Below are 21,410 nucleotides of genomic sequence, written 5' to 3'. Positions count from 1 at the left end.
ATTTGAATACAATAAAAATACAATAGAATGAAATACTGAGGTAGAAAAAACAAAACACAGAATGAGACAAGGACACTTAAAAAAAACAAACCGGTAGAAAAGGTGCAGAGGCAAGATGATAGTAATAGTACTGACGTGTTATTAATAGTGTATAGTAATAACAGTGTTTAAAAGTATAGTAATATGTGAAATGTGTCGTGTGCATACTAAAGGGTATATAAAAGATCAAATTTACAGTTAAATAATGTGCAAAAAGTGATTGTTTGTGTCAGATTACAGAAGGACGTGTGTCTGACTCTCTGAGGAAGGCGTTGTAGAGTTTAATGACCGCAGGCAGGAATGATTTCCTGTGTCGCTCTGTGGTGCATCTAAGTGAGAGGAGTCTTCTGCTGAAGGAGCTCCTCTGCAGAGCCAGTGTGTCGTAGAGAGGGTGTGAAACATTGTCCAATATGGACTGAAGCCTGGACAGCATCCTCCTCTCTGCCACGGTCGTCAGAGTGTCCAGCTCCTCCCCCACAACATCACCAGCATATGAATATGTATATAAGTATATACAGTATTAACAGTATGGACAGAGTGATATGAATACATTAAGAAGAAGAAGAGGTACTTTTATTAATCCATCCACTTCTTTTTTTACATGCATTTCAACCCGAAATACAATCACACACACACACACAAGGGCTCAAAGACATGCAAATGTTGAGAGAGATGGTGGAGTGATGGGCAGCCACCCAGAGCAGCGCCCTGCGAGCAGTTGAGGGGGTTCGGTGCCTTGCTCAAGAACACCTCTGCAGAGCTCAGGAGATGAACTGGAACCCCTCAGTCCACCACCATACTTTGTTTCATACTGGACTTCAACCAGCCGCCCTCTGTTTCCCAAGTCTCTATGGACTGAGATACTTGTAAACAAATAAAATTACAGGTGTAATGTAATGTAAGATATGCACAGTGTGTGTAAGAGTATGGCAGAAAGTCACCTAAAGATTATGAATTCAACTCACTAAGTTCAACTTAGTACATTTACTAAAGTGCTGTACAGGTCTGAGGTACTTGTACTTTGCTTGAGTATTTTTATTTTTAAGTATACTCCACTGTTCAAGTTCAAATTGCACACACATTACAACATGCATAGAGTGCAGTACGATTTGACACAAAAAACAGAACAATGGATAGATGGATATAGATGGATATACATTATGGGCAATGTGCAGATTGTTTTATTTTGTTTAATAGTCTGATGGGAAGAACCTCTTCTATCCTAGCCATATCGGTCCATTTTGGAGGCAAATATTGTATTTTTTTACTACATTTATTTGATTGCATATAATAAACTGTGCAGTTATTTCTGCAAAATTATCATTTAAACATATCTACATATGTGAAAGGTGTATATAGTGTATATAAGTCTTATTTTGTATTCTTATTATGTCTCTTAATTTTTCTATCTATCATTCTTTTTGTGTTGTCTTGTGTTGTGTTGTGTTACTGTAAGAAGTGAATTTCCCAGGTGTGGGATCAATCAATCAGACTATCATAACTTTTAAAGTAGTTAAAATAAGCCCTACTTTTACCAGCTGCAACATTAAAATGATGTTTACACATTAAGGCGTCACTAATTCTAATCTATATATAAAATGTATGATTTACTTTTAGTGCTTTTAAGTATATTTTATGTTTATACTTTTGTATTTTTACTTAAGATCTGCTACTTCTTCCACCCTGGTTTAGAGTCACATTATTGGCTAAATGGAGATCACCTGTGTTTAGTCAAGCATTTTATATTTATAATTCATTTAGATCACTTTTTAGAAATCTGGCTTCACTTTGACATTACATGGTCTTATCTGTGATTAGCTCCAAAAAGGTCACTATAGATCTGCTTTGATTGAGTGTTGTAAACCAATTAAACATGAAAACCACTAAGGGAGGCTCTCTTTACAAGCGATATATGCCAGGAGACAATAGAACATCCGGCTGACACTACACATTCGTTACAAGTTTGATAGCTATTTGGCACTGTTGGGCATTGTATGAATGTCATCATCACTGTGGTAACTGTTTGGGGAGAGAGATGGGGATAGATTGGACATGGATTAGTCCAACAGCGGAGGCCCCAGGCAAAAAAGTTGGCACAGTTTCCCTGAAAAGATGGCAGAGGAATTTACATAATGGGCATTACACCCTTCACTTTGTATGTAGGTCAGTAGCTACAGTCAGACAGCCGCTCTACTCTGTCCTGATCAGCAGTCATCTAGCCTAAGGCAAAAGACTCCAGAGTCCACCAACCCATGAAAAAATCATCCCTTCACTGACCTTTTATATTTTCACAAGTAACACATTTAAGACTGGAATGACCGTGTACATGTAATCCTGCTTTTGTGCGGTTGAGGCCATCGATGCCACAAGACGATGTCAGAGTTGTCCAGTCCCAGGCTTAGTAATATAATTTAACTTACCCAACTCTTTACATTCTAGGTCTCTTACTCACAGTGACATGCTGAGGCTGAACTACACACCTAACAGAAAACCATCTGTCACTTATGTGTAATAAACTGATGAAACTTGTATCTGCAGTTTAAAATATTGTGAATTTGCATTAAAGTTTATGTTTTGCATTCTATATCAATAAAACAAAATTACCTAAACTAGTCAAGTGTAAACCTAAAAGGTCAGTCCAGACACAGAATTGTATTAATCTTGTAAGGACATTTAATCTTTGTAATAATAGAAGTAGACACAACAGGTGCAGACTGAGGACAGGCTGCAAATATGTTGGGCGGTGCAGTGTTACACAGGCAGCTTGTGGACAGGAAGTTGTGGATATACTGTAAATGCTGGACCAAAGCTGGCAGAGGGGGTCGTCGAATCATCAATTATTCAGCACCACCAGACAAGGACAATCACTTGGTGTCAGCTTGGCTGGAAAAGAAAATATTTTGCCTGTTTTGGAGCTTTGGTCCAATCTGGTTTTACTAATGTTTGTATATTTATATATATATATATATATATATATATATATATATATAATATATAACAACACACACACACACACACACACACACAAGTTTCACCATCATGTGTTTGATCCGTGCTACTGTCTCTTCGTCCCTACAAATTCTGGATGGTTGTAACGGTTAGTATAACACTGGCTTTACTTTTATGCAAACCATTATTGCTTTATTTCACATTCAAGGATGAGACATGAAGATAGAGATGAGAGTGGCTCAGTAACAGTGTATTCACATCATAACTTCACAGTAAACAATGACTTACAGACATAAAAATGAACAGTGCACAGCATTTATATGCGCCCAATTCATGCATCTGAAAAAGTGGCGTCAAAAAAAGCTTACTCTACATCAAAAGAGTCAACCATTACAATTACACAAAGCCCTATGATTTGAGTACAAATACTACAAAGTACAAAGGGAACATTCATGAAATCTGATATGTGTCATTGAACCAATAATCACTTAATAATAAAAAGGTTCACATATTCACATAACAGTCAAAAAGTTAATGTGCTCTTCAGATAAACATACAGCATATTCTGGTCTAGACTCTTTTCTATCCACAGATGAGGCAGACATGATTCATGAAGAAATGATTGTGTACATGCAAGGTTCGACCAATACAAGAGGCCAATATAGGCAAGGTATAAAATCTGGTCCAGTTATGAATCAGTTTGTTTATTTGTTTGCATATTTACTGTCAAACTAACCAGTGCTACGCTGTTTATCTATTGAAGGTTCTTAGCCCGAAGACTTTTTACTGAATTAGATGTTGACATGAGTCAGTTGTGCGTGGCAAAAAACACTGCAGTCTGCTATTAGAGGCCCATAGAGCCTACACTCCACCACAAAGAAGCAATGTATGTAACACTGAGTGAACCAGACTCAGAGGATTTGAGGTATAGTCAGCAGAAAAACTCTCATAAACAACATCAGTTGTTCCTGTGCTTCCACCCTGTGAAACAGTTATAATGAGTACCCGATCAGTGTTTTTATAAAAGGTACTTGGATCTGACTAAAGCCATGGCAGCCTGGAAATATCCCCCCCATCAATGAGAAGTGAAAGGTATAGGAAAAAAATGACAGTCTCATTTGTGTTTATATACATGTACAGTGCATTATACATCTAAAGGTGTAATAATTTGAACACCCTTGTACATTGTGTGTACAATTTTAACTTAATAAGTATGACATGGGACTTCTAACAGCTGGTATGGTTTTAGTTTGAGCAGTTTCTTCCCAAAATCACGAACTATTTTCAAAGTGACAAGTGCAAACAACAACTGTACATGGTTGTTTGGACATACAAGAAATCTGTAAAATCTGCTGCTTGCTTAAAAAAAAAAAAAAAAAAAGATTCATTCACATTACAGAAATGTATATTTAAAAAAATGTCAGCACCATCCAGTTAAAGGAGGTTGAAATATAAAAAATTAGTTCTATGAATATATTACTTTACTCTGCAAACAAGAAAAAGATTTTGGATAACTGTGTGGAACGAAAGCTAAGCCTCATTTTCAAATCCCTCACCGCTGTGAGTCAAAACGAAATTGAAAACCTGACACAATCCCGCCTGTTGCTTTTACCGTTGTGTAAACATTGTTCTAGTGGAAAGTATTAACCTAAAAACCCCTAGTGTAATATTTGCTATCCACTTGAAAAACAGAAAGAAAAATCAAATCACAGAGCAGTAGCTCATTTTTAACTCAGTGAACTGTTGTGGTAGATGCTACATCAACTGTATCTGCCCTCAGTGATCAACAAAAGCTTAATAAGTGCAAAAGAAACAAAAATAAGTTAGATTTTTAGTCAAACATACATCTGTGAATTTTAAAATCATGATATTAAAACTTGAAAATCAGCTTGACACTATATTAGGGTAATTTGGTCATAGAAATGTCTGACCGTTCAGCTTATAAAGGTGAGTAAACTGTACTTTGTAAATTGGAAACATGTCAAACTGGTTTACGTTGCTGGTTCAGAGTTGTGTCATCCAAACAGGTTGGACAGTGGTCGAGTTCGGAGAGGACTGCTGGGGAGCTCCTCACTTCTTCCCACCTCCCCCGGGTCCCTGAATGAGGCGCTGTGGATGATCTGGGCTCTGTGGCGTCCTCGATGCAGCCGGGCGTTGAGCCGGCTCAGGGACGACTTCCTCTGCATCCCCCCCTTGGTCCTCCCAGTTGCGACTCCATCCTCTGCTGCCTCAGCGGGTGGATTCAGGAGCCGCAGCGGGTTCAGGTTGCCCGGGAGGACTCTGGGAAACCACCAGCCACGCCCCCAGCCACTGCCACTGTTAGTGTTTTCATTGTCTGATACAGCTCCCGGTGAGACGACCACTCCCTCCTCCTGCAGGTCAGCGGCCAGTGGTGGGGACAGGTACTGGATGGCTCGTCTCCCACTGTAGTCTCGAGCTTCAGGGTCTGCGTCCCAGTCTGACAGCAACACACGAACCACCTGTGAACCACAGCACATTAAATACATACAGTACAGGGAAACTCAGAGAGTGAAATTATCTTACACACTAATTTCTGTATATATGTATTGTTTTGTACATATTTATTCTATTTTTAGGATGCCTTTTTATTTTCTGGACAGGGATAACAGATGACAATTAAGTCTTTAAGACTAACACTGACTGACTCACTGTGTTGATCAGTAAGCACTGCCTCTGTCCAAATAAATTATTTTTATATTTTTAAATGTCATATGATAAGCCAAATTAAGGTTTTTCCTTGTTGTCTTTATACTAAAATTTCATTCATTTACCATCCTGGAAGACTTGAAGATCTATGGTAGCATTTCTTTGATTCACACTCAGTTTAAAAGGCCTACATTTTCACTTTTAAAGTAAATGAGAGGAAGAGAAAAAAAGTTTCTCTCCTATGACCAAATCACAGCATGCTCATTTTGCCCCTCCTTACTGGCCTACTTTTGGACATTTTTGTGTAGATGTTGCCATCCTGTTCTGGAACCAAAAGCATGCAGCAGACACAAATTGCAAAACATCCCATTTCTGGAGCAAATTCTCTTCTCTCTCTGCAGAGAGAAGTTATGACTAAACAAAAAAGGTTTGCACTTGATACAAAGTAAGTTAGTTCATTACTTGTCTAAATCATTCCCTCTGTTAATAAGAGGAACTTTCTATTCTAGATGGAGCAAACAGAGCTGCTTCAGTGAGCAGGTGTAACACACGACACCACATTACCCCCACCACGCAACCCACCTGTGTGTGCCCATGCATGGCTGCCAGGTGCAGCGGTGTGTATCCAGCACTTGATCTCACATTTACATTCACAGGTATAGCGTTCTCCTTGGCGAAGGCCAGCAGCTGGGAGAGCAGCTCAGCTTTGCCCTGCTTAGCTGCCCAGTGGAGGCAGGTAAAGCCGGTCACAAAGTCTCTCTTGGCCACTAGGCAAGGTTCCACAGCGAGCAGGGGTTGCAGGCTTTCCCACAGGCCATCTGAGGCACACAGCATCCACTCGTGTTCCAGTGGGTCCAGCGTCACTGAGGCACAGTCCTCATCAGTGTTTGAGGAGAGGAGGGATGTCGAATCTCCATCGCTCCTCACTGAGTCCCGGAGGCGGGAGCCACGGTTGATCAGAGACCTCCGAACCTGCAAAGAATGCATGAATGAAAGATATGCAGAGGATACATCATTTACAGTACAAGTTTGCACAACTGCAGAACGCTTTATGGTCACCTAAAGGTGGCTTTTAGCCAAGATTTTCACCAACACCCTGCTAAAATAATTCCTCTTGAAGACCTCAAGAACCACATGCAGACTTTATTGTCTGTATTTATGTATTGTGGAAGTGGCTGGACACAAATAGGCCAGATATCAGGTCACTGAGCACCGCTGTCCATCACAATAAAGAATCAAACTGAAGTTAATTGTATAAAAATGTATTTGACAGAAAACAAATCAGTTTTGAAATGACTAGTTTTGCTGGTTGTTGCCTTGTGATGATCACCAAAAAGAGGTCATCATCATCAGCATCATCATCAGGGATCAACCAAGCTGGATTACATCGCTGCGTCAAATCTCTGTTACATAAGACAGATATGGAGTCAGCTGTTAGAAGCTGCACTCTTGGCCATGCTGCAAAAATTCACAGAGGCAGATCAACCTGCTAACTTTCATCCACGTACACCTGGGTGCCATTCAGGTTTTGGAGCACACCCAAAAAGGTGAAGCACAGGCTTTGACATCGCTGCTTTAGGTGTGGCCCAAAGTATGGCACAGTTGGAAGTTTGAAACAATTGAAAGCAGTGCAGCAGCATTTTTTATTTCTCGATCAATGATCACAGGCCAGTTTTAAAAACAGGCTTTCTTGCATGCCTCTAAGATTGTTACTCACTTGTGTAAACTGCTATGAGAGAGAGAGCTTTGCAAAGCTGGCATACAAATAAAATAATAGTATAAATAATAATCTACATGAAAGCTTTTTCATGCCAGGAAAACACAGTGTCCTACCTGAGGAGAACTACTCATCATCAGCTCTATGAAGTTCCTGCGACTTCCCTTGGGTGTGTTGATATCTCCGACAGGGTCCAACCCTTCCAAGGCGCTGTCCTCAGATAAGCAGCTGATCAGCATGGCCCGCTGGGACCCTTTGGACACCCTGCGAGCTCCTCTCACCTGCTGATTGTGGGACCCTGCATGGTGAACCTGATCCAGATCTGGCACCCCAATCACCGGGGCGGACTCCCGCCTCCTCCTCTCTCTCAGCTTCACCTCCCCTCCTCCACCAGAGGTAGGAGCCGCTGTGTTGGTCTTATTATTCTGGGAGGGGGCTGTAGGTTGCTCATTGGCGTTTGACTGTTTGTTGTTGTCCAGGCTAGCAGGCGGTGTGCTGGATTCTCCTGTGGAGCCATTGGAAATATTTTATTTCTTTGTCACTGTCTTCCAGGAGCTGTCTAAGGCACAATGTTACCTGAACTGACTCCAAAGCAGCCTAATCATTGTAATCAACACAGGTGTGCACCAGGTTAATCTCCTTTATTGTATTATTATCTAGAATTATTGTTTTTTTTTGTGATTTCTGGCAAGAAAGAGGTTAAAATCAAAAGGTATTGATCATTGGATTTAGTAGGTATTGATATATATTGGCCTTTATGAACAATGGCCAGATATGGCCTTTGTTAATGTTGTTTAGAGAGCCAGTGCGAGACAAAACAATCTGAGCATAAGAAAAATAAATACACATGATGTTACTGATATACACATGTTAGATAAAACATGTGGAAATGTACACACGTGTGAAAAATATGAACACACAGAATAAAACCAACACTAAGCGCGTGTCTCTCACCTGTTTGGGCTCCGTTGTCAGGGTTGCCATTGACATAGTTGTTGTCGTCCACCGTCTCCTGGATATTACCATTGCACTCCGCGTGATCGTGGCCGTCTGTGTCCGCACGCATCACCGACTCCGCGCTGCCTCCAGCATGCAAACACACAAATTTCACGCCGTCCTCCACCTTCACCACACCCACGTTATCCACCATGCGTGTCAGCAGCTCACGATCGACGTCTTCCTTCGACTGGTCATTTTGGCCCCAGACTGATAGGAAATGATCGATCAGCTCCATTCGTTGGACCCTCCCTCCTCTCTCCATCAGAAACTCCTGCACGGCTTTCTCCGTGCATTGGGACGCCATCATCATCCTGAAAGCCCCCCACCCCTCCAAAAAAAAAAACAGAGCGCAAAGACGGCTCAGATAAGTTTTACACAAGGACGTTTGAAAACGACTCCATGTTCACGCTGCTGTCATTCACTGAGGTCGGTGACAGCATCTTCCTCTCCTCCGTGGGGAGTGTCGGGCTCTGGCAGATAGGGGTCGCACGTAGTTGACAGTGAACGGCTCACCGCTGCAGAAATCATGCTGCGTTCATGTGCTCCTCGTAAACGCAAGCATCCAATTACGAGCAAAAACAGACCGCGTAGTAAAAAGCAGTGATTTATTTATTCATTTATTTATTTTGAAGAATGTAGTTAGTGTGGCATGAGGAAGGAGTAGTGAAAATATATTTCGGTCCTGTATTAGATGATTAACTGATTCAGGTCTGCAACAGCTAACTAACGTCTGCCGATAGTCTATTTAACTAGCTATTTAACTAACTAGTTGACGTGTACTTTTCAAAATAATGGCACAATTATTGTACTTTATACATTCCCATCTGAAACCTTCATAACTTCACAACAGAAACGCTGTTTGACGTTTATTGTACTCAAATGGCCGATTTTCTCACAGTCGCAAACATATCATGGAAGCTCCTGGGCAAATTAATTTGCGCTGTACCATTATAGAAAGAAGGGGGGGTGATTGTTGGTACTTCAGTAAATCAACATTGTTTGGCTACACTTTCTTACAAATGTTGTTGATTTTATTCCTCGGTAATGCCGGATGTTTGAAGTCCCCGATACTATGTGCTGATTTAAAGTATTTTAGCTTTAAAACACATCAACGAACTACAGACTTCACCTCATTCCTTTCTGGTTTTTTAGTAGTCTCGTCTGTCCGGTTGTCGACGGTAGACGCAGTGAGGCGGTCCCGGTCAATGTACTAAAAAAAAAAAGAAGAAGTTGGTTTTAAGTCAGTTTTGTTTTATTATTTCCAAATTTACCTGCGGTATTAACTTCTGGCTAAAACTATGGCTTCTTCGGATGTTGCTCGGCAGCCGGTTGGTATTTCCCTTCTTTGTGGTTGACAAATCAAAGTCTTGACAGTTGAGCAGGGAGTGTCCGTTGGCTACCTCTAAGTTAGCTACCGCTAGCCCGATGACTACTACTGTGTCTCTCAAGTTACTTTAAAAAAGGAAGCTCAAACCTAACTTACACACAGTGTCGGTCACAAAAACACATCGACGAAATGTTAAATACATTAACATCAAGTGAGGGGCTTTCTAACTCCCACAGCAGTGTTCGCTTGCTGGCTAACGTTAGGCTAAGTTAGCCGTTGAAGAGTCAAAAGTTTGTGACAATAGCTGCGTGTTTTAAACGAGTTACCGGGACAACGCCGATAAAAGTTGTAGTCCACGTTTTACTGCTGAGTTATTCAGGTAGTGCTAGTGATGTAGTTTAATAAGCGCCACTAAATCCCTACATTTCTTTAAATGAAATCTGAATGTTGGCTACTACCAACCAACACGTCTGACCAAAAAGATACACGAAACTCATCACATACAGGGTTCCCACGGGTGCTTGAATTCCTTGAAAGTGCTTGAATTTCAATTCAGTGTTTTCAAGGTTGTGAAAATGCTTGAATTTTTTTGTGAAGTGCTTGAAAATGCTTGAAATTTGTGTGATGTCTATTTGTCACTGTTATTGCGCTATGGTAGTTACACAATACACCGCTCACAAGCTGAGAATACAAGCCAATTCACAATTAGTTAAAAATCAAAACAGTCAATCTACCACCATATGAAATAATGCTAATTAGACCCATATTATTATGCCATACAGTGGCACCGCTGCGCTTCCCATGACCATAATGTCAAACACAACTAGTAGGCTACCTATTTAAAGGTGCTGGAAAAATGGAAAAACTGGTGCTTGAAGGTGCTTGAAAAGTGCTTGAATTTGTTCATGAAAAAGGTGTGGGAACCCTGCACATAGATAACACCGTTTATTAAAAGTTGTTATGAGGATCAGCAAATTGCACCACATCATAACTAGGTCAGTGTTACTCCTCTAGCTGACTAATGTTAGTGTGGATTGACCGAAAGGTCAGAGGAGGACGAGAGAGCACAGGAAGATTAACATATACTGTGCGTGTGTATGTGTATATCTATAGTTAGATACGTTTTTTTTTAAAATACTTTATTGTGTCAAACAATGATTACATTTAACAGTTACTTTCCCAATCATCACACTTTTTTTTTTTCACCCCCACCTTGTGTATGTGTGAATAAGAACCTTCAAATCATAAAACAATCAGACAAACAAATTAAGTAAAACTATACATCTATGTTTACATGTATGCCTCTGAGTATCTAATGTACGCATATTATATCACATTTCCATCATAGTATTGTCCATTTGGTTAGATACGATTTTTGTAGCAATAACAATGAAAGAAATCTACTATTATGATTTTATGTTTCTGTTTTATTGGCCGAGATACTGACTTATACCTTTTTTATAGAGCATGTTTTTTGTTGCCAAGAGTCACTTGCAAATGTAATACTCAAATCACAAAGCTGCTTTAATGCCAACAAATGAAGGAGCGCATGCTAAAAAGGGTAATGTATTCAGAGGGTATTGTGTGATTTCATCAATACATAAATTACCCAGGACTTTTCTTAATTGATAAACAAAACATAGAATTTATCTCCTCAGTACTTGTCTGTTTTGAAGGTTGATTGTTTTTCGTGTTTCTTGTGTAGGTTATAGATATTTCTGTCTGTTTATTGTGTTTTCTACTTTGTTCTAATTCTGTAGTTTATGCTATGCTTTCCTTTGCTGCTGTAACAAGGAAATTTCCCCGTGGTGGGATGAATAAAGCATATCTAATCTAATCTCTATATAGTATGGTCTGGATTGGTTAACATATTTCTGTTCATCACATAGCAACACAGTTTTAACATATGAAGTTGGAGGGAAGTGAAAATAAAAGTTGATACTTTTACTTCTGCTGCTGAAACAATCCCACATCCCCGTGACATATTTTTTCCTTAATCCGAGTGTGTGATTTCTTCCTCCAGGATCAAGGAGTCCGGCCTCTGTCCCTGGCTGGCCATGTGGGCTTTGACAGCCTCCCGGATCAGCTTGTCAACAAATCCATCTGCCAGGGCTTCTGCTTCAATATTCTCTGCATTGGTAAGTTGGCATACACATGCGTACAAAATCTACACAGAAAGACACACACAGGATGCTCCTACTAAAACAATTTCTCCACTTAAGTGGTATTACATGCACACACAGTGAGTCATCCTTCCCTTAGGAAATTAGGTTACAGGAATCTAACAATTAAAGCAGTTTGTTTTTGTGTTCGAGTGCCAGTCCTTGATGCTTACACTACGTCATTTGATTAAACTTGAATAACTGAAAATTCTCTCCAGGTGAAACCGGTATCGGCAAGTCTACCCTCATGGACACTTTGTTTAATACCAACTTTGAGAACTTTGAGTCATCCCACTTTGAGCCTCAGGTGAAGCTGCGGGCTCAAACCTATGACTTACAGGAGAGTAACGTCAGACTACGCCTCACTGTGGTCAACACCGTGGGCTTTGGAGACCAAATGAACAAACAAGAGAGGTGAGAGAAGCAGAGTGTGTGTGTTCTTGACAGTAAAGAGAACTAACAGGCCCGAAGTGTTCAAGAGAGTGAATGTTCCTGTTTTAAATGTGTGGTCTTTGTGAAACAACCTGTGTTTATCATTCCTAAAACTCACACGTCTGTTCTGTAGCTATCAGCCGGTGGTGGACTACATTGACAGGCAGTTTGAGAGTTATCTCCAGGAGGAGCTAAAAATCAAGCGCTCTCTTCACAACTACCATGACTCGCGAGTCCACGCCTGCCTTTACTTCATCTCCCCCTCAGGACATTCACTCAAATCCCTGGACCTGGTCACTATGAAAAAACTGGACAGCAAGGTAGGACAAGGATCTGTGTGTGTGTGTGTGTGTGTGTGTGTGTGTGTGTGTGTGTGTGTGTGTGTGTGTGTGTGTGTGTGTGTGTGTGTGTGTGTGTGTTGAAGGGTAGGAATGATGTATTACTTTGTCAGTATTTATAGCGTCACTATAAATACTTTGAATTGATGCATTAAAAGGCAGCTTGTCATTACAGCAAACATACGGTCAAACACATCTGAAAAATAGAACAATAATTGAAAAACTGGGGTACACTGGCATAAAATATCAACCTTATCATAAAGGCATTCCCAAATATTGTTGTTTGTGTAGACAAGATTGCATTAACCTTTTTAAATAGGGCCTGAACAATATATCGGACGATTTTATTGGCTGATATTGGTCCGTCACATTGGTCCGTTTTTTTAATTTGATTAGCTCAAAATGACAACAAATTATCGTCAGTTAATTTACTATAAAATGACATAACCAGAATTCTGATTGTTGAACCAATGACCTAGAACTATCTTAATTTAGTTCAACAGGTCATTGGTTTTTAAATGCCTTTGACAACTGTCACTGACTTTTTAAAAAGACTTTTTAAAGAGAACTTTATGTGATCAAGTTTTATGCATCACCCACATAACAATATATTTTTTTAGAATGTATCACACTAAAGCCAGATGGTCAAATTTAAATAACAGTAACTCACAACTGAGCTCAAACTGTTAAACACAAAAAACAAAAAAACAAAACAAAAAGAAGAGTCACTAGGTGGCAGGAGGGCACTTCACAACAACAGCTGCTGTACTGAGAGTACCATCAAATCGAGAATCGACAGATCTGTGATGTGAAATGATATTGTCACACCTCGAGGAGACACGATGGCGCGTTGACCTAAAACGTATCTGAAGTTTTATGGACTGACTTCTGTTGGTATTTTAAAATAGAGCTGGTAATATTGTTGAGAAGAGATGGCGATATGCCAGAGAGTTTGATTATTATTATTATTATCATTTTGTCAAGAGGAACATGGAACATGATGGAGATAAGTCAGATGGGAACTGATTATAAACTGATGTTCATGTGATGATGGGGGAAAACTGTATTAGAGACTATGCTGTGGTATTTGGGAAAGATTCACTATCCAACTGGTTGAAGCCCTCCCTTCACTCTTGAAGTGGTCTGAAACTTTCCCATGCTCTCTGTGTGTAGTGAACTTTGTGTTTTTTTTGTGTGTTTGTGTGATTTCGCGGCTGTGCAGTGTCAGTAACCCTGGATTTGCGTGTGAATGGAGTAGAAAAAGCGGTGGAATGCTGTAATCACCTCACGCACGCACACTTGAGTTGTCCTTTTGTGTCACTGTACGGATATACACAGAAAGAGCCATTTGTCGAATGTGCAGCATCGACGGGAGAGACAGACAGTTACTCACTCAGACAGCTGTTGGAACAGATCTCCTCGCATTGTTTTGTTTTCTCTGCTGGGATCAGTGTGTGTGTCTGTGTGTGTGTGTGTGTGTGTATGAGTGTGTGGTCCGGGCCATGAGCTTGTCTAGTGACAACAACTCATTCCAAGCCTCTCTTTGGTACGACGAGATGACGGACAGACGTGCGAGGAGTGGAATGTGGGAAGACTTGGACAGCATAGTTGGCTACTGGGCCAGAAACAACATCAGTAAACCCTGTTTATGTAACACTTATCTAAAATATTTTAGATAAAGTAAAGAAAACGAAAACTGTTGTTTGCACTGTGCCAGAGTCAGACTAATGGATGAAGCATGTAGCTTCATGCTGTGTTGATTAGTGAGATCAGATCATTTTAGCTTTGGCACTAGCTGTGTATGACATCGGCAGCAGCTCTGCTAAAGATCAGGGAAGTTATGGTTCATGATTTTGTCTTGACAAACTGGTTTTATATAAAACTACATTGAAATGACCAGTAAATCTATGGTGGCTACAGGTAAACAGGATTAGAGCCAACGTTTTGTCACTGAAAGATCAGACAAAGTATCCATAAACATTTATAATCAGGTTGTATTTGTTGTACGTGTAGCTTTAGAAGTTATTCATACATATATATGTTTTTTGCACACTTTAAATGAACGTGTGTATCTCAATCTCGCTGCAGGTGAACATCATCCCAGTGATTGCCAAAGCTGACACCATCAGTAAGAGCGAGCTGCACAAATTCAAGATCAAGATCATGAGCGAGCTGGTCAGCAACGGTGTCCAGATCTACCAGTTCCCCCTGGATGATGAGACCGTGGCTAAGGTCAACACTACAATGAATGTAAGGAAACACACACCACCTTTAACTGGAGTGCTTTCTCAGGACTGGGTTACGCTAACTGGTACTCTAAATTTATTGAGACACTTTTTAATTATTTAACTGTTTATGGACTCGCGTAAGTCCAATGTTTTATGATCTGTTTGTGTGTGTGTGTCATGAGTCCACTTTAGTATATTCCCATAGGTTTGCAGTTTATTTTCAGAATTGAACACGCATTTCTTTGTAGCATCAGCATGTATTGCTTTGGGAATTGCCGTAAACAGCTGTGACTTACTAACTATACAAATGCAACGTATACTTGCACTTTTGTAAATGTAATTTGTCTAAAACGAGTTCACTTGTAGTTGTAGCGTCTTCTAATAATACAAATTGCGTTTGTAGGGTCATTTGCCATTTGCTGTAGTCGGCAGCACAGAAGAAGTCTCTGTTGGCAATAAGATGGTGAAGGCTCGTCAGTATCCCTGGGGTGTAGTACAAGGTAAGATGGATCGTTGTTTGTGGGTTTTTCTCACGTGACTGTTTGTGAATTTCTATAGATCTTTCTGTTAATTGTTCAGCTATTCATCTTTCAGACCTACATTTTAAGAGTTATCACATGTATAAACGAGTAGTTTGGCTGAAAGGGTTCAGTACAATAATTTTCTAATATCTGGAGGACATCGGTAAGACATTTACAGTATTTAATATCAGCTTCATGGCTAATCCTTTTTGCTCTTGGTGTGCGTGTCAGTCGAGAACGAGAACCACTGCGACTTTGTGAAGCTGCGAGAGATGCTGATCTGCGTAAACATGGAGGACCTGAGAGAGCAGACTCACACTCGCCACTACGAGCTGTACAGACGCTGCAAACTGGAGGAAATGGGATTTAAAGACACAGGCCCAGAGTGCAAACCCGTTAGGTGAGCTGACAACTCACGAGCACCTTTTTGTGGTACACGATGTACGACTGACATGACTGACAACTGTGTGTGTGTGTGTGTGTGTGTGCACATGCAGCTTGCAGCAGACTTATGAGGCCAAGCGTCAAGAGTTCCTGGTGGAGCTACAGAAGAGAGAGGACGAGATGAGGCAGATGTTTGTGCAGAGGGTGAAGGAGAAGGAGTCTGAGCTGAAGGAGGCTGAAAGAGAGGTATGTAGGCATGCAAACACAAACATCTGTTGTGTGTTTTAAAATAGCCAACAGACTAGACTCCCGTCCCTAGAGGTCACTTATTTCTGTTTCTTTATAAAAGCAAAACTAGTTTATAGCAAGTTGCCTCGATTGGTTATGATAACATTGTACTCAAGATTTTGGAAGGGTTAGGGTTAGTGTTAGGGTTAGGGTTAGGGCAACCTTGCTAAAAATCAGTCTCGACAAACAGAGTTCAAAGGTTTTATTTGGAAGAGAAACACTGATTTGTTTACAATTTGACAATTATCTAATCTGCTATTTAAAAAAAAAAAAAAAAAAGCAGAATGGAGGCAAATGAGTAACTCACCTCTGTTGGTCTCTGTGTGTTTCAGCTGCAAAGTCGCTTTGAGCAGCTGAAGCGCCTCCATGCAGATGAGAAAGCGGCTCTGGAGGAAAAGAAGAGGCTCCTGGACGACGACCAGAGTTCCTTCAGCAAGAGACGAGCTGCCGCCCAGCTCCTGCAGGCCCAGAGCCTCACCGCCAACGGCAAGAAGGACAAGGACCGCAAGAAGTAAGAGTCTTCTCCAAAAGCTGATGCTCATGTTTCATGAAAACATTCTCATCTGTAGGAAGTGAGGCTGAAATGAACGAGCGACTGTTGACACTAGTTCAAAATACAGAACACACACAGCTACCTGCTGGTAAAAGTAATGTGCAGCAACAAATCTGATGACCACGTACATTAATGTACTGACGTAGGGTTTAATCACTGAAAGCTAAATTATACGACTGTGTGTGATGAAACGCATCAAAAACTTTCATGGGGTGAAAATTGCTCAACACGCCATCTACTGTTTTTAAATCCTACTGAACTTTGCAAGGTCAGCTATTTTGGGCTGAGTTATGTCATGAATGCGACTGTCAAAGCTCCAGCGGACTCTGCGCCGCTGCTCATGGCCAGTTAGCTCTTGACTACCAGCATTATACGGCTGTTCCTTACCGCTACACTGAGCAGGTGGTCTGTCTGTCGCACTGTCGGTCACTCTGGTTAGTGTTAGAGTGCACGTTATGTATCCACAAAGCCACGCATTAGTCTGTTCATTACAATATGCCGTGAAATGAATTCTCAACTCAACCTCTTGTTCTCTCTTCCAGTTCTGGCTTCATGTGAAGTACCCGCCAATATGACCAGTACGACCAGTGACATTCTGCCCACATCCTTTCCAGCCATTTGTGGCCAGTCTCAAACACTAATTAAAAAACACAAGACACAAACCAGCAGTGTGCACGAGTGTGAGCTTGTGCCAGAGTTTAATTACTGTACCCATGAATTCTGTGTACTTTCCTCAACGGTATTTTTAATCTTCTTTGTGGGTTTTATACTTTTTGTGTAATATTTTATATTTATCCTTCCATTTTTATATAAAACCTTTATTTTCTGTATACTTTTTTTTTTTTCTTAATTTCTGCTCAGACACCTCAGTGTGTCGACCCTCAGACAGCCTCCTCCCTAGATGCTCTACATTGAACAAAGGACTTGGATAGGTACAAAAAATATGTTAAAAGGGACTTCAGTTACATTCAATCTGTCTGCCATGTCTTTGTGTGTGATAACAACATTTGTAATGCAGTCTTATGAATTTGCAACATGCTTGTAATTTATTACGCCCCCTCTCAGACGTCAACTTCTTGAGGAGATTTAGTTACATCTTGGTCTAAACAAACGCCCAAGTCTCCTGTTCATAAAAGTCGCCATGGCAGTCTGAATCATTGTAAAAGCTACAGTAGAGGTGAGCGCCTTATTAATACAGATAGGTAATAGAGAGATAAACAATTTAACAATCCATCACATTATTATTTATTCAGCTCACAGCTGTTCTCCAGCAGTTCTGCCCCTAGGGGGAGATTAAATATAGTGCGAGCATTGCAGCTCGATGTCTGTCCTGTCGTGTTTTAAATAGAGCTGTCGACTCCACAGAGACCGTCTGTACAAAAAAAAAAACAGTTAATTCAACAGATTTGTAGCGAAATTCAGCAGTTTTACAGAATCCATGTCTGAAATGGGCTAAATTGTGATCATCATTAAGCGTTGTCATGAGCATGGTCACTGGGCATTATAGCTTCTTATCCATTTTCTGTATCATCTTTGATTTACTATGAGCACATCAGCATTACAAAAACCTGCAGGAGCCACATTAATGCTCCTGTTGTTGTGTTAAAGGGAAATCTCCGTGCTTTTCACTTCTCTTGTCTGATCACAGGCTGCAGTTTTTTGTTTTTTTTAGCAGGGTGAGGCTGGTTTTGGATTTGGTACATGTTACTGCATATATTTATATCAGTTATGTTTTACTCGCTCCCTGATTATTATTATTTTTTCTTTCTTACTGACACAAACAGTCGAAGTCTATCTGAAAAGAGCTGACTCGTGGAGAAAATGCATCATGTCGAGTCAGTGTTTGATGAGGGAATCCAGGAAGGGAAGGAGGGACGATGCATTTGTGACTGTTTTTAAAAAAAAAAAAATTTCTTCATTAACTTCTCTCTGGAGTCGCGAGACAGGGTTTCACACCTCAAACTATTTTAACAGTACAGAACCAGAACTCTGGTGTGATTTATAAAAAAACAAAAACAATATTTACTCACAAACACTGCCACTTTATATCTACACTAGTGTTTACGACGTGTTAGTGCATTATCAGTGTGAAGCCTACTAAAATACACTATCCATTTAACTAGAACATCCAGAGAAATACACAGATGCATAATAAGACACGTTTGTACTACACTTGTATTTAAGGACTAAACAGTGTTATTTGGGAGCTTTTTTTCCCCTTCTTCCTAAATAAATCATTGTATTTTTGTCATGATACACTTGTCTGGTCTGTTTGTTTTCATCTCACAATATAACATTTATCAATTCATTTTTCTTTATATTTTTTTTTTTACATTTAGTCATTTAGCTGACACTTTTATCCAAAGCGACTTACAAAAAAGGGATTTAATCGCGGTACAGTGCGACTAGGACATGTTAGTGCAGCGATAAGGGGATAGATTTAGCATGTCCAGTTTTTTGTATTGCTTTAATTGGTTATGTTCCAGTTTATGTAGGTCACAACAATCATCTTGCTACTGATACTACTTTCTAATACTGCTCAAGAGACTGATGAATCAAAGTCAATGTGATTTTAATGCCGGTTTTCCCCACATTTCAGATGCACTTCTACCAATTAAAGTACCAGATGCAGACTATAATCATAAAGTACTCCAACTTATACAGGAGAATATTATATTAGATTACATGTCCACATCTTCTCATTATTAAGTACTCTGTAATTCAATTTAGTGATAAATCTGAATTTTCTTCAGTGAATATACTGTATATTACAGTGCTGTTAGACTCCTCCTTACTACAGATGTGTAGCTCTTTTCTGTGAAGAGCCAAGGTCACTGAAGTGCCAATATTGATGGTAAAGCACACCCTCTCATGTATTATTGCTTTACTATAAGGTTCCATCAGACCGTTTGCTCTATTTTATAAATATCTCTTCCTCAAACTCAGATCTCATGACCGAGTCATACCCAGAAGTGATTATATCAAGAGCAGTTATACCAAGACTGTCACACAGAGCTTTTTCATCTGAAGTCTTTGACCGGGGGGATTTTACAGCATGTGACCTGCATGACTGCATAAACATTTTTGTTAATTTTCTGTTCTGCTTATCACTTTGAAATGTTTGCACCAAAGGAGAAAAACTGCAATTTGTAAAGACGTTTTCAGGCTGCTGTAATAGCCGCAGACCTCCAGGCTTCCTCCTCTGTACCACCGTGATTCATTAGAAAAGAAATATCCACTGCAGAGACGTTTACATTTATTTCCCTTTCATCAGAAGAGGAGAAGGGATGATCACAAGCTTCCTATTAGAGAAAGACTTAGGAGATAGCAGTAGCTTAACATCTTCCCTGCCCCACACTATATCTGAACAGATACACAATAAGGGACTGCCCATTACCGCCTGGCGGAGGTCTTGTTCCCTGCAGTGTCTTACCCTCCAGCTCAGTTGCCCTTCATGTGACTTAGAGCTGGCACAAAGACAGGTAGATAGACAGGTCTGGCGTAAAGCAGGGGAATGTTGATCGATTCCCTGCAGGAGTCTGCTGCTGCTGCACCTTGCCGGGAAAAAGGACGCCCCAGAGGAGAACCATTTCACCAAGGCAAACTATGGAGAAAGAGTGAGCATGTATATGTGCACAGACACCTTTAGCTACCCTCTGGGTGGGAAGTGATTTCTCTCAGTTTTCCTGCCAGAGGTGAACGCTATCTCTCCACTGCAGAAATCTGAGAAATCTAAAATTTGCTGTCTGCCTCCAGCTCGCCTTTAAATATAGTTGGAGTTTGTGTGTTAGTGTCAAGTTTTTCTGTGTGCGCTTACATCCAAGATAGCTGTCACACCCCCTGTGCTCTCTCTCTCTCTCTCTCTCTCTCTCTCTCTCACACACACCCTTGTCACCTTTTGCTAGTCACTCTAAATGCAAATGGAGGTGATCATTGGAGACAGGCCCGGCTGCTGGAGAGATGAGGTTGTCATTTAAGGGGAGTGCCGGCGACGCTCTGAAATTACCAATTACACACCTCATCCATGCCAGTGTTGGCTTGAGAACACAAGAGAGATGGAGGGAGAGAAAGAGGCAAGGAGAAGATGGAGTGAACTGATGAAGAAACAGGGAGAGTGTAATTTCTAAACATCCTTTGGTAAGCACGTCTGTAATGATAAAAACAGTAATAATCACTCTCAGACGACTGTACCCGGAGTGTTGCTCATAAGACTTCATAAGCTCATGATGAGCACATTGTGAGTGCAGATAATTAGGATTTGAGCAGTTTATAATATGATTCTCGGGATGAATCCTCCAAAGGGCAACTATAAAACCCTAATGGGCTATACAGGTAATGTGTTTGTTAAGCATCAGAGTACACAAGTGTTTCCGTTCACTCTCCGCGTTTTCTCCATTAGGAAGCTGCAGGCGGATTCAAAGAATAGACGCTGAAAATCAAGTTTTAAAACAAAGGCATTTATTGCGAAAAATGCACTTGACATGAAAAAACAATCAAATCAGCCACGGGTCATCAGTACAAGACGATGTATAATGATCACATGGTAGAGAGCGCTGGGCATGGCCAGTGCAGAGCATGACTTCAATGGCACAAAAGGCCTATAAATATTCTGCACAATATAGAATTATATATATACTTTCTTTTTTTTTTTTCTGTTTCTCTCGCCGTACCGCCGCATTCAACCCGACACAGTCCTGATGAGGCGTGACGCCACACCAAACGTTTTCATAAAGTTCCTTTTTTTCTTATGTAAAGAGCTACATACAGAGGCCCCCCTCCCCTCGCACGCACGCACACACACACACA

General features: G+C 40.5%; 2 protein-coding genes across 2 annotated transcripts; one reads left to right on the top strand and one right to left on the bottom strand.

Moving 5' to 3' along the window:
- Window positions 1-4,087: 4,087 nt before the first annotated feature.
- sowahca (sosondowah ankyrin repeat domain family Ca) lies at window positions 4,088-9,402 on the bottom strand. Its single transcript, XM_010737034.3, has 4 exons — window positions 8,327-9,402; window positions 7,489-7,877; window positions 6,238-6,627; window positions 4,088-5,468 (listed from the first exon to the last, which is right to left on the bottom strand). The coding sequence occupies exons 1-4, from the start codon at window positions 8,679-8,681 to the stop codon at window positions 5,004-5,006; spliced, it is 1,599 nt and encodes a 532-aa protein (XP_010735336.3). The 5' UTR covers window positions 8,682-9,402; the 3' UTR covers window positions 4,088-5,003.
- A 137-nt stretch (window positions 9,403-9,539) lies between these two features.
- On the top strand, window positions 9,540-18,514 carry septin10 (septin 10). Its single transcript, XM_019268079.2, has 10 exons — window positions 9,540-9,699; window positions 11,722-11,836; window positions 12,079-12,274; window positions 12,426-12,612; window positions 14,719-14,880; window positions 15,262-15,358; window positions 15,611-15,779; window positions 15,877-16,009; window positions 16,384-16,562; window positions 17,147-18,514. Exons 1-10 carry the CDS (start codon window positions 9,670-9,672, stop codon window positions 17,160-17,162), a joined length of 1,284 nt encoding a protein of 427 aa, XP_019123624.1. The 5' UTR covers window positions 9,540-9,669; the 3' UTR covers window positions 17,163-18,514.
- The last annotated feature ends 2,896 nt before the right edge of the window (window positions 18,515-21,410 follow it).

This window comes from Larimichthys crocea, chromosome XVIII (genome assembly GCF_000972845.2).
Source record: "Larimichthys crocea isolate SSNF chromosome XVIII, L_crocea_2.0, whole genome shotgun sequence".
Classification (NCBI taxonomy): domain Eukaryota; kingdom Metazoa; phylum Chordata; class Actinopteri; family Sciaenidae; genus Larimichthys; species Larimichthys crocea.
This window is presented reverse-complemented; position numbering and strand designations above follow the sequence as displayed.

Coding starts and splice junctions, on each gene's coding strand:
- sowahca (XM_010737034.3), bottom strand. CDS start 8,681: ATGATGATGGCGTCCCAATGCACGGAGAAAGCCGTGCAGGAGTTTCTG. Junction 7,878..8,326: donor TGACAACGGAGCCCAAACAG/GTGAGAGACACG, acceptor ATGGCTCCACAG/GAGAATCCAGCACACCGCCT. Junction 6,628..7,488: donor TGATGAGTAGTTCTCCTCAG/GTAGGACACTGT, acceptor CATTCTTTGCAG/GTTCGGAGGTCTCTGATCAA.
- septin10 (XM_019268079.2), top strand. CDS start 9,670: ATGGCTTCTTCGGATGTTGCTCGGCAGCCG. Junction 12,613..14,718: donor TGAAAAAACTGGACAGCAAG/GTAGGACAAGGA, acceptor ATCTCGCTGCAG/GTGAACATCATCCCAGTGAT. Junction 15,359..15,610: donor TCCCTGGGGTGTAGTACAAG/GTAAGATGGATC, acceptor TGTGCGTGTCAG/TCGAGAACGAGAACCACTGC.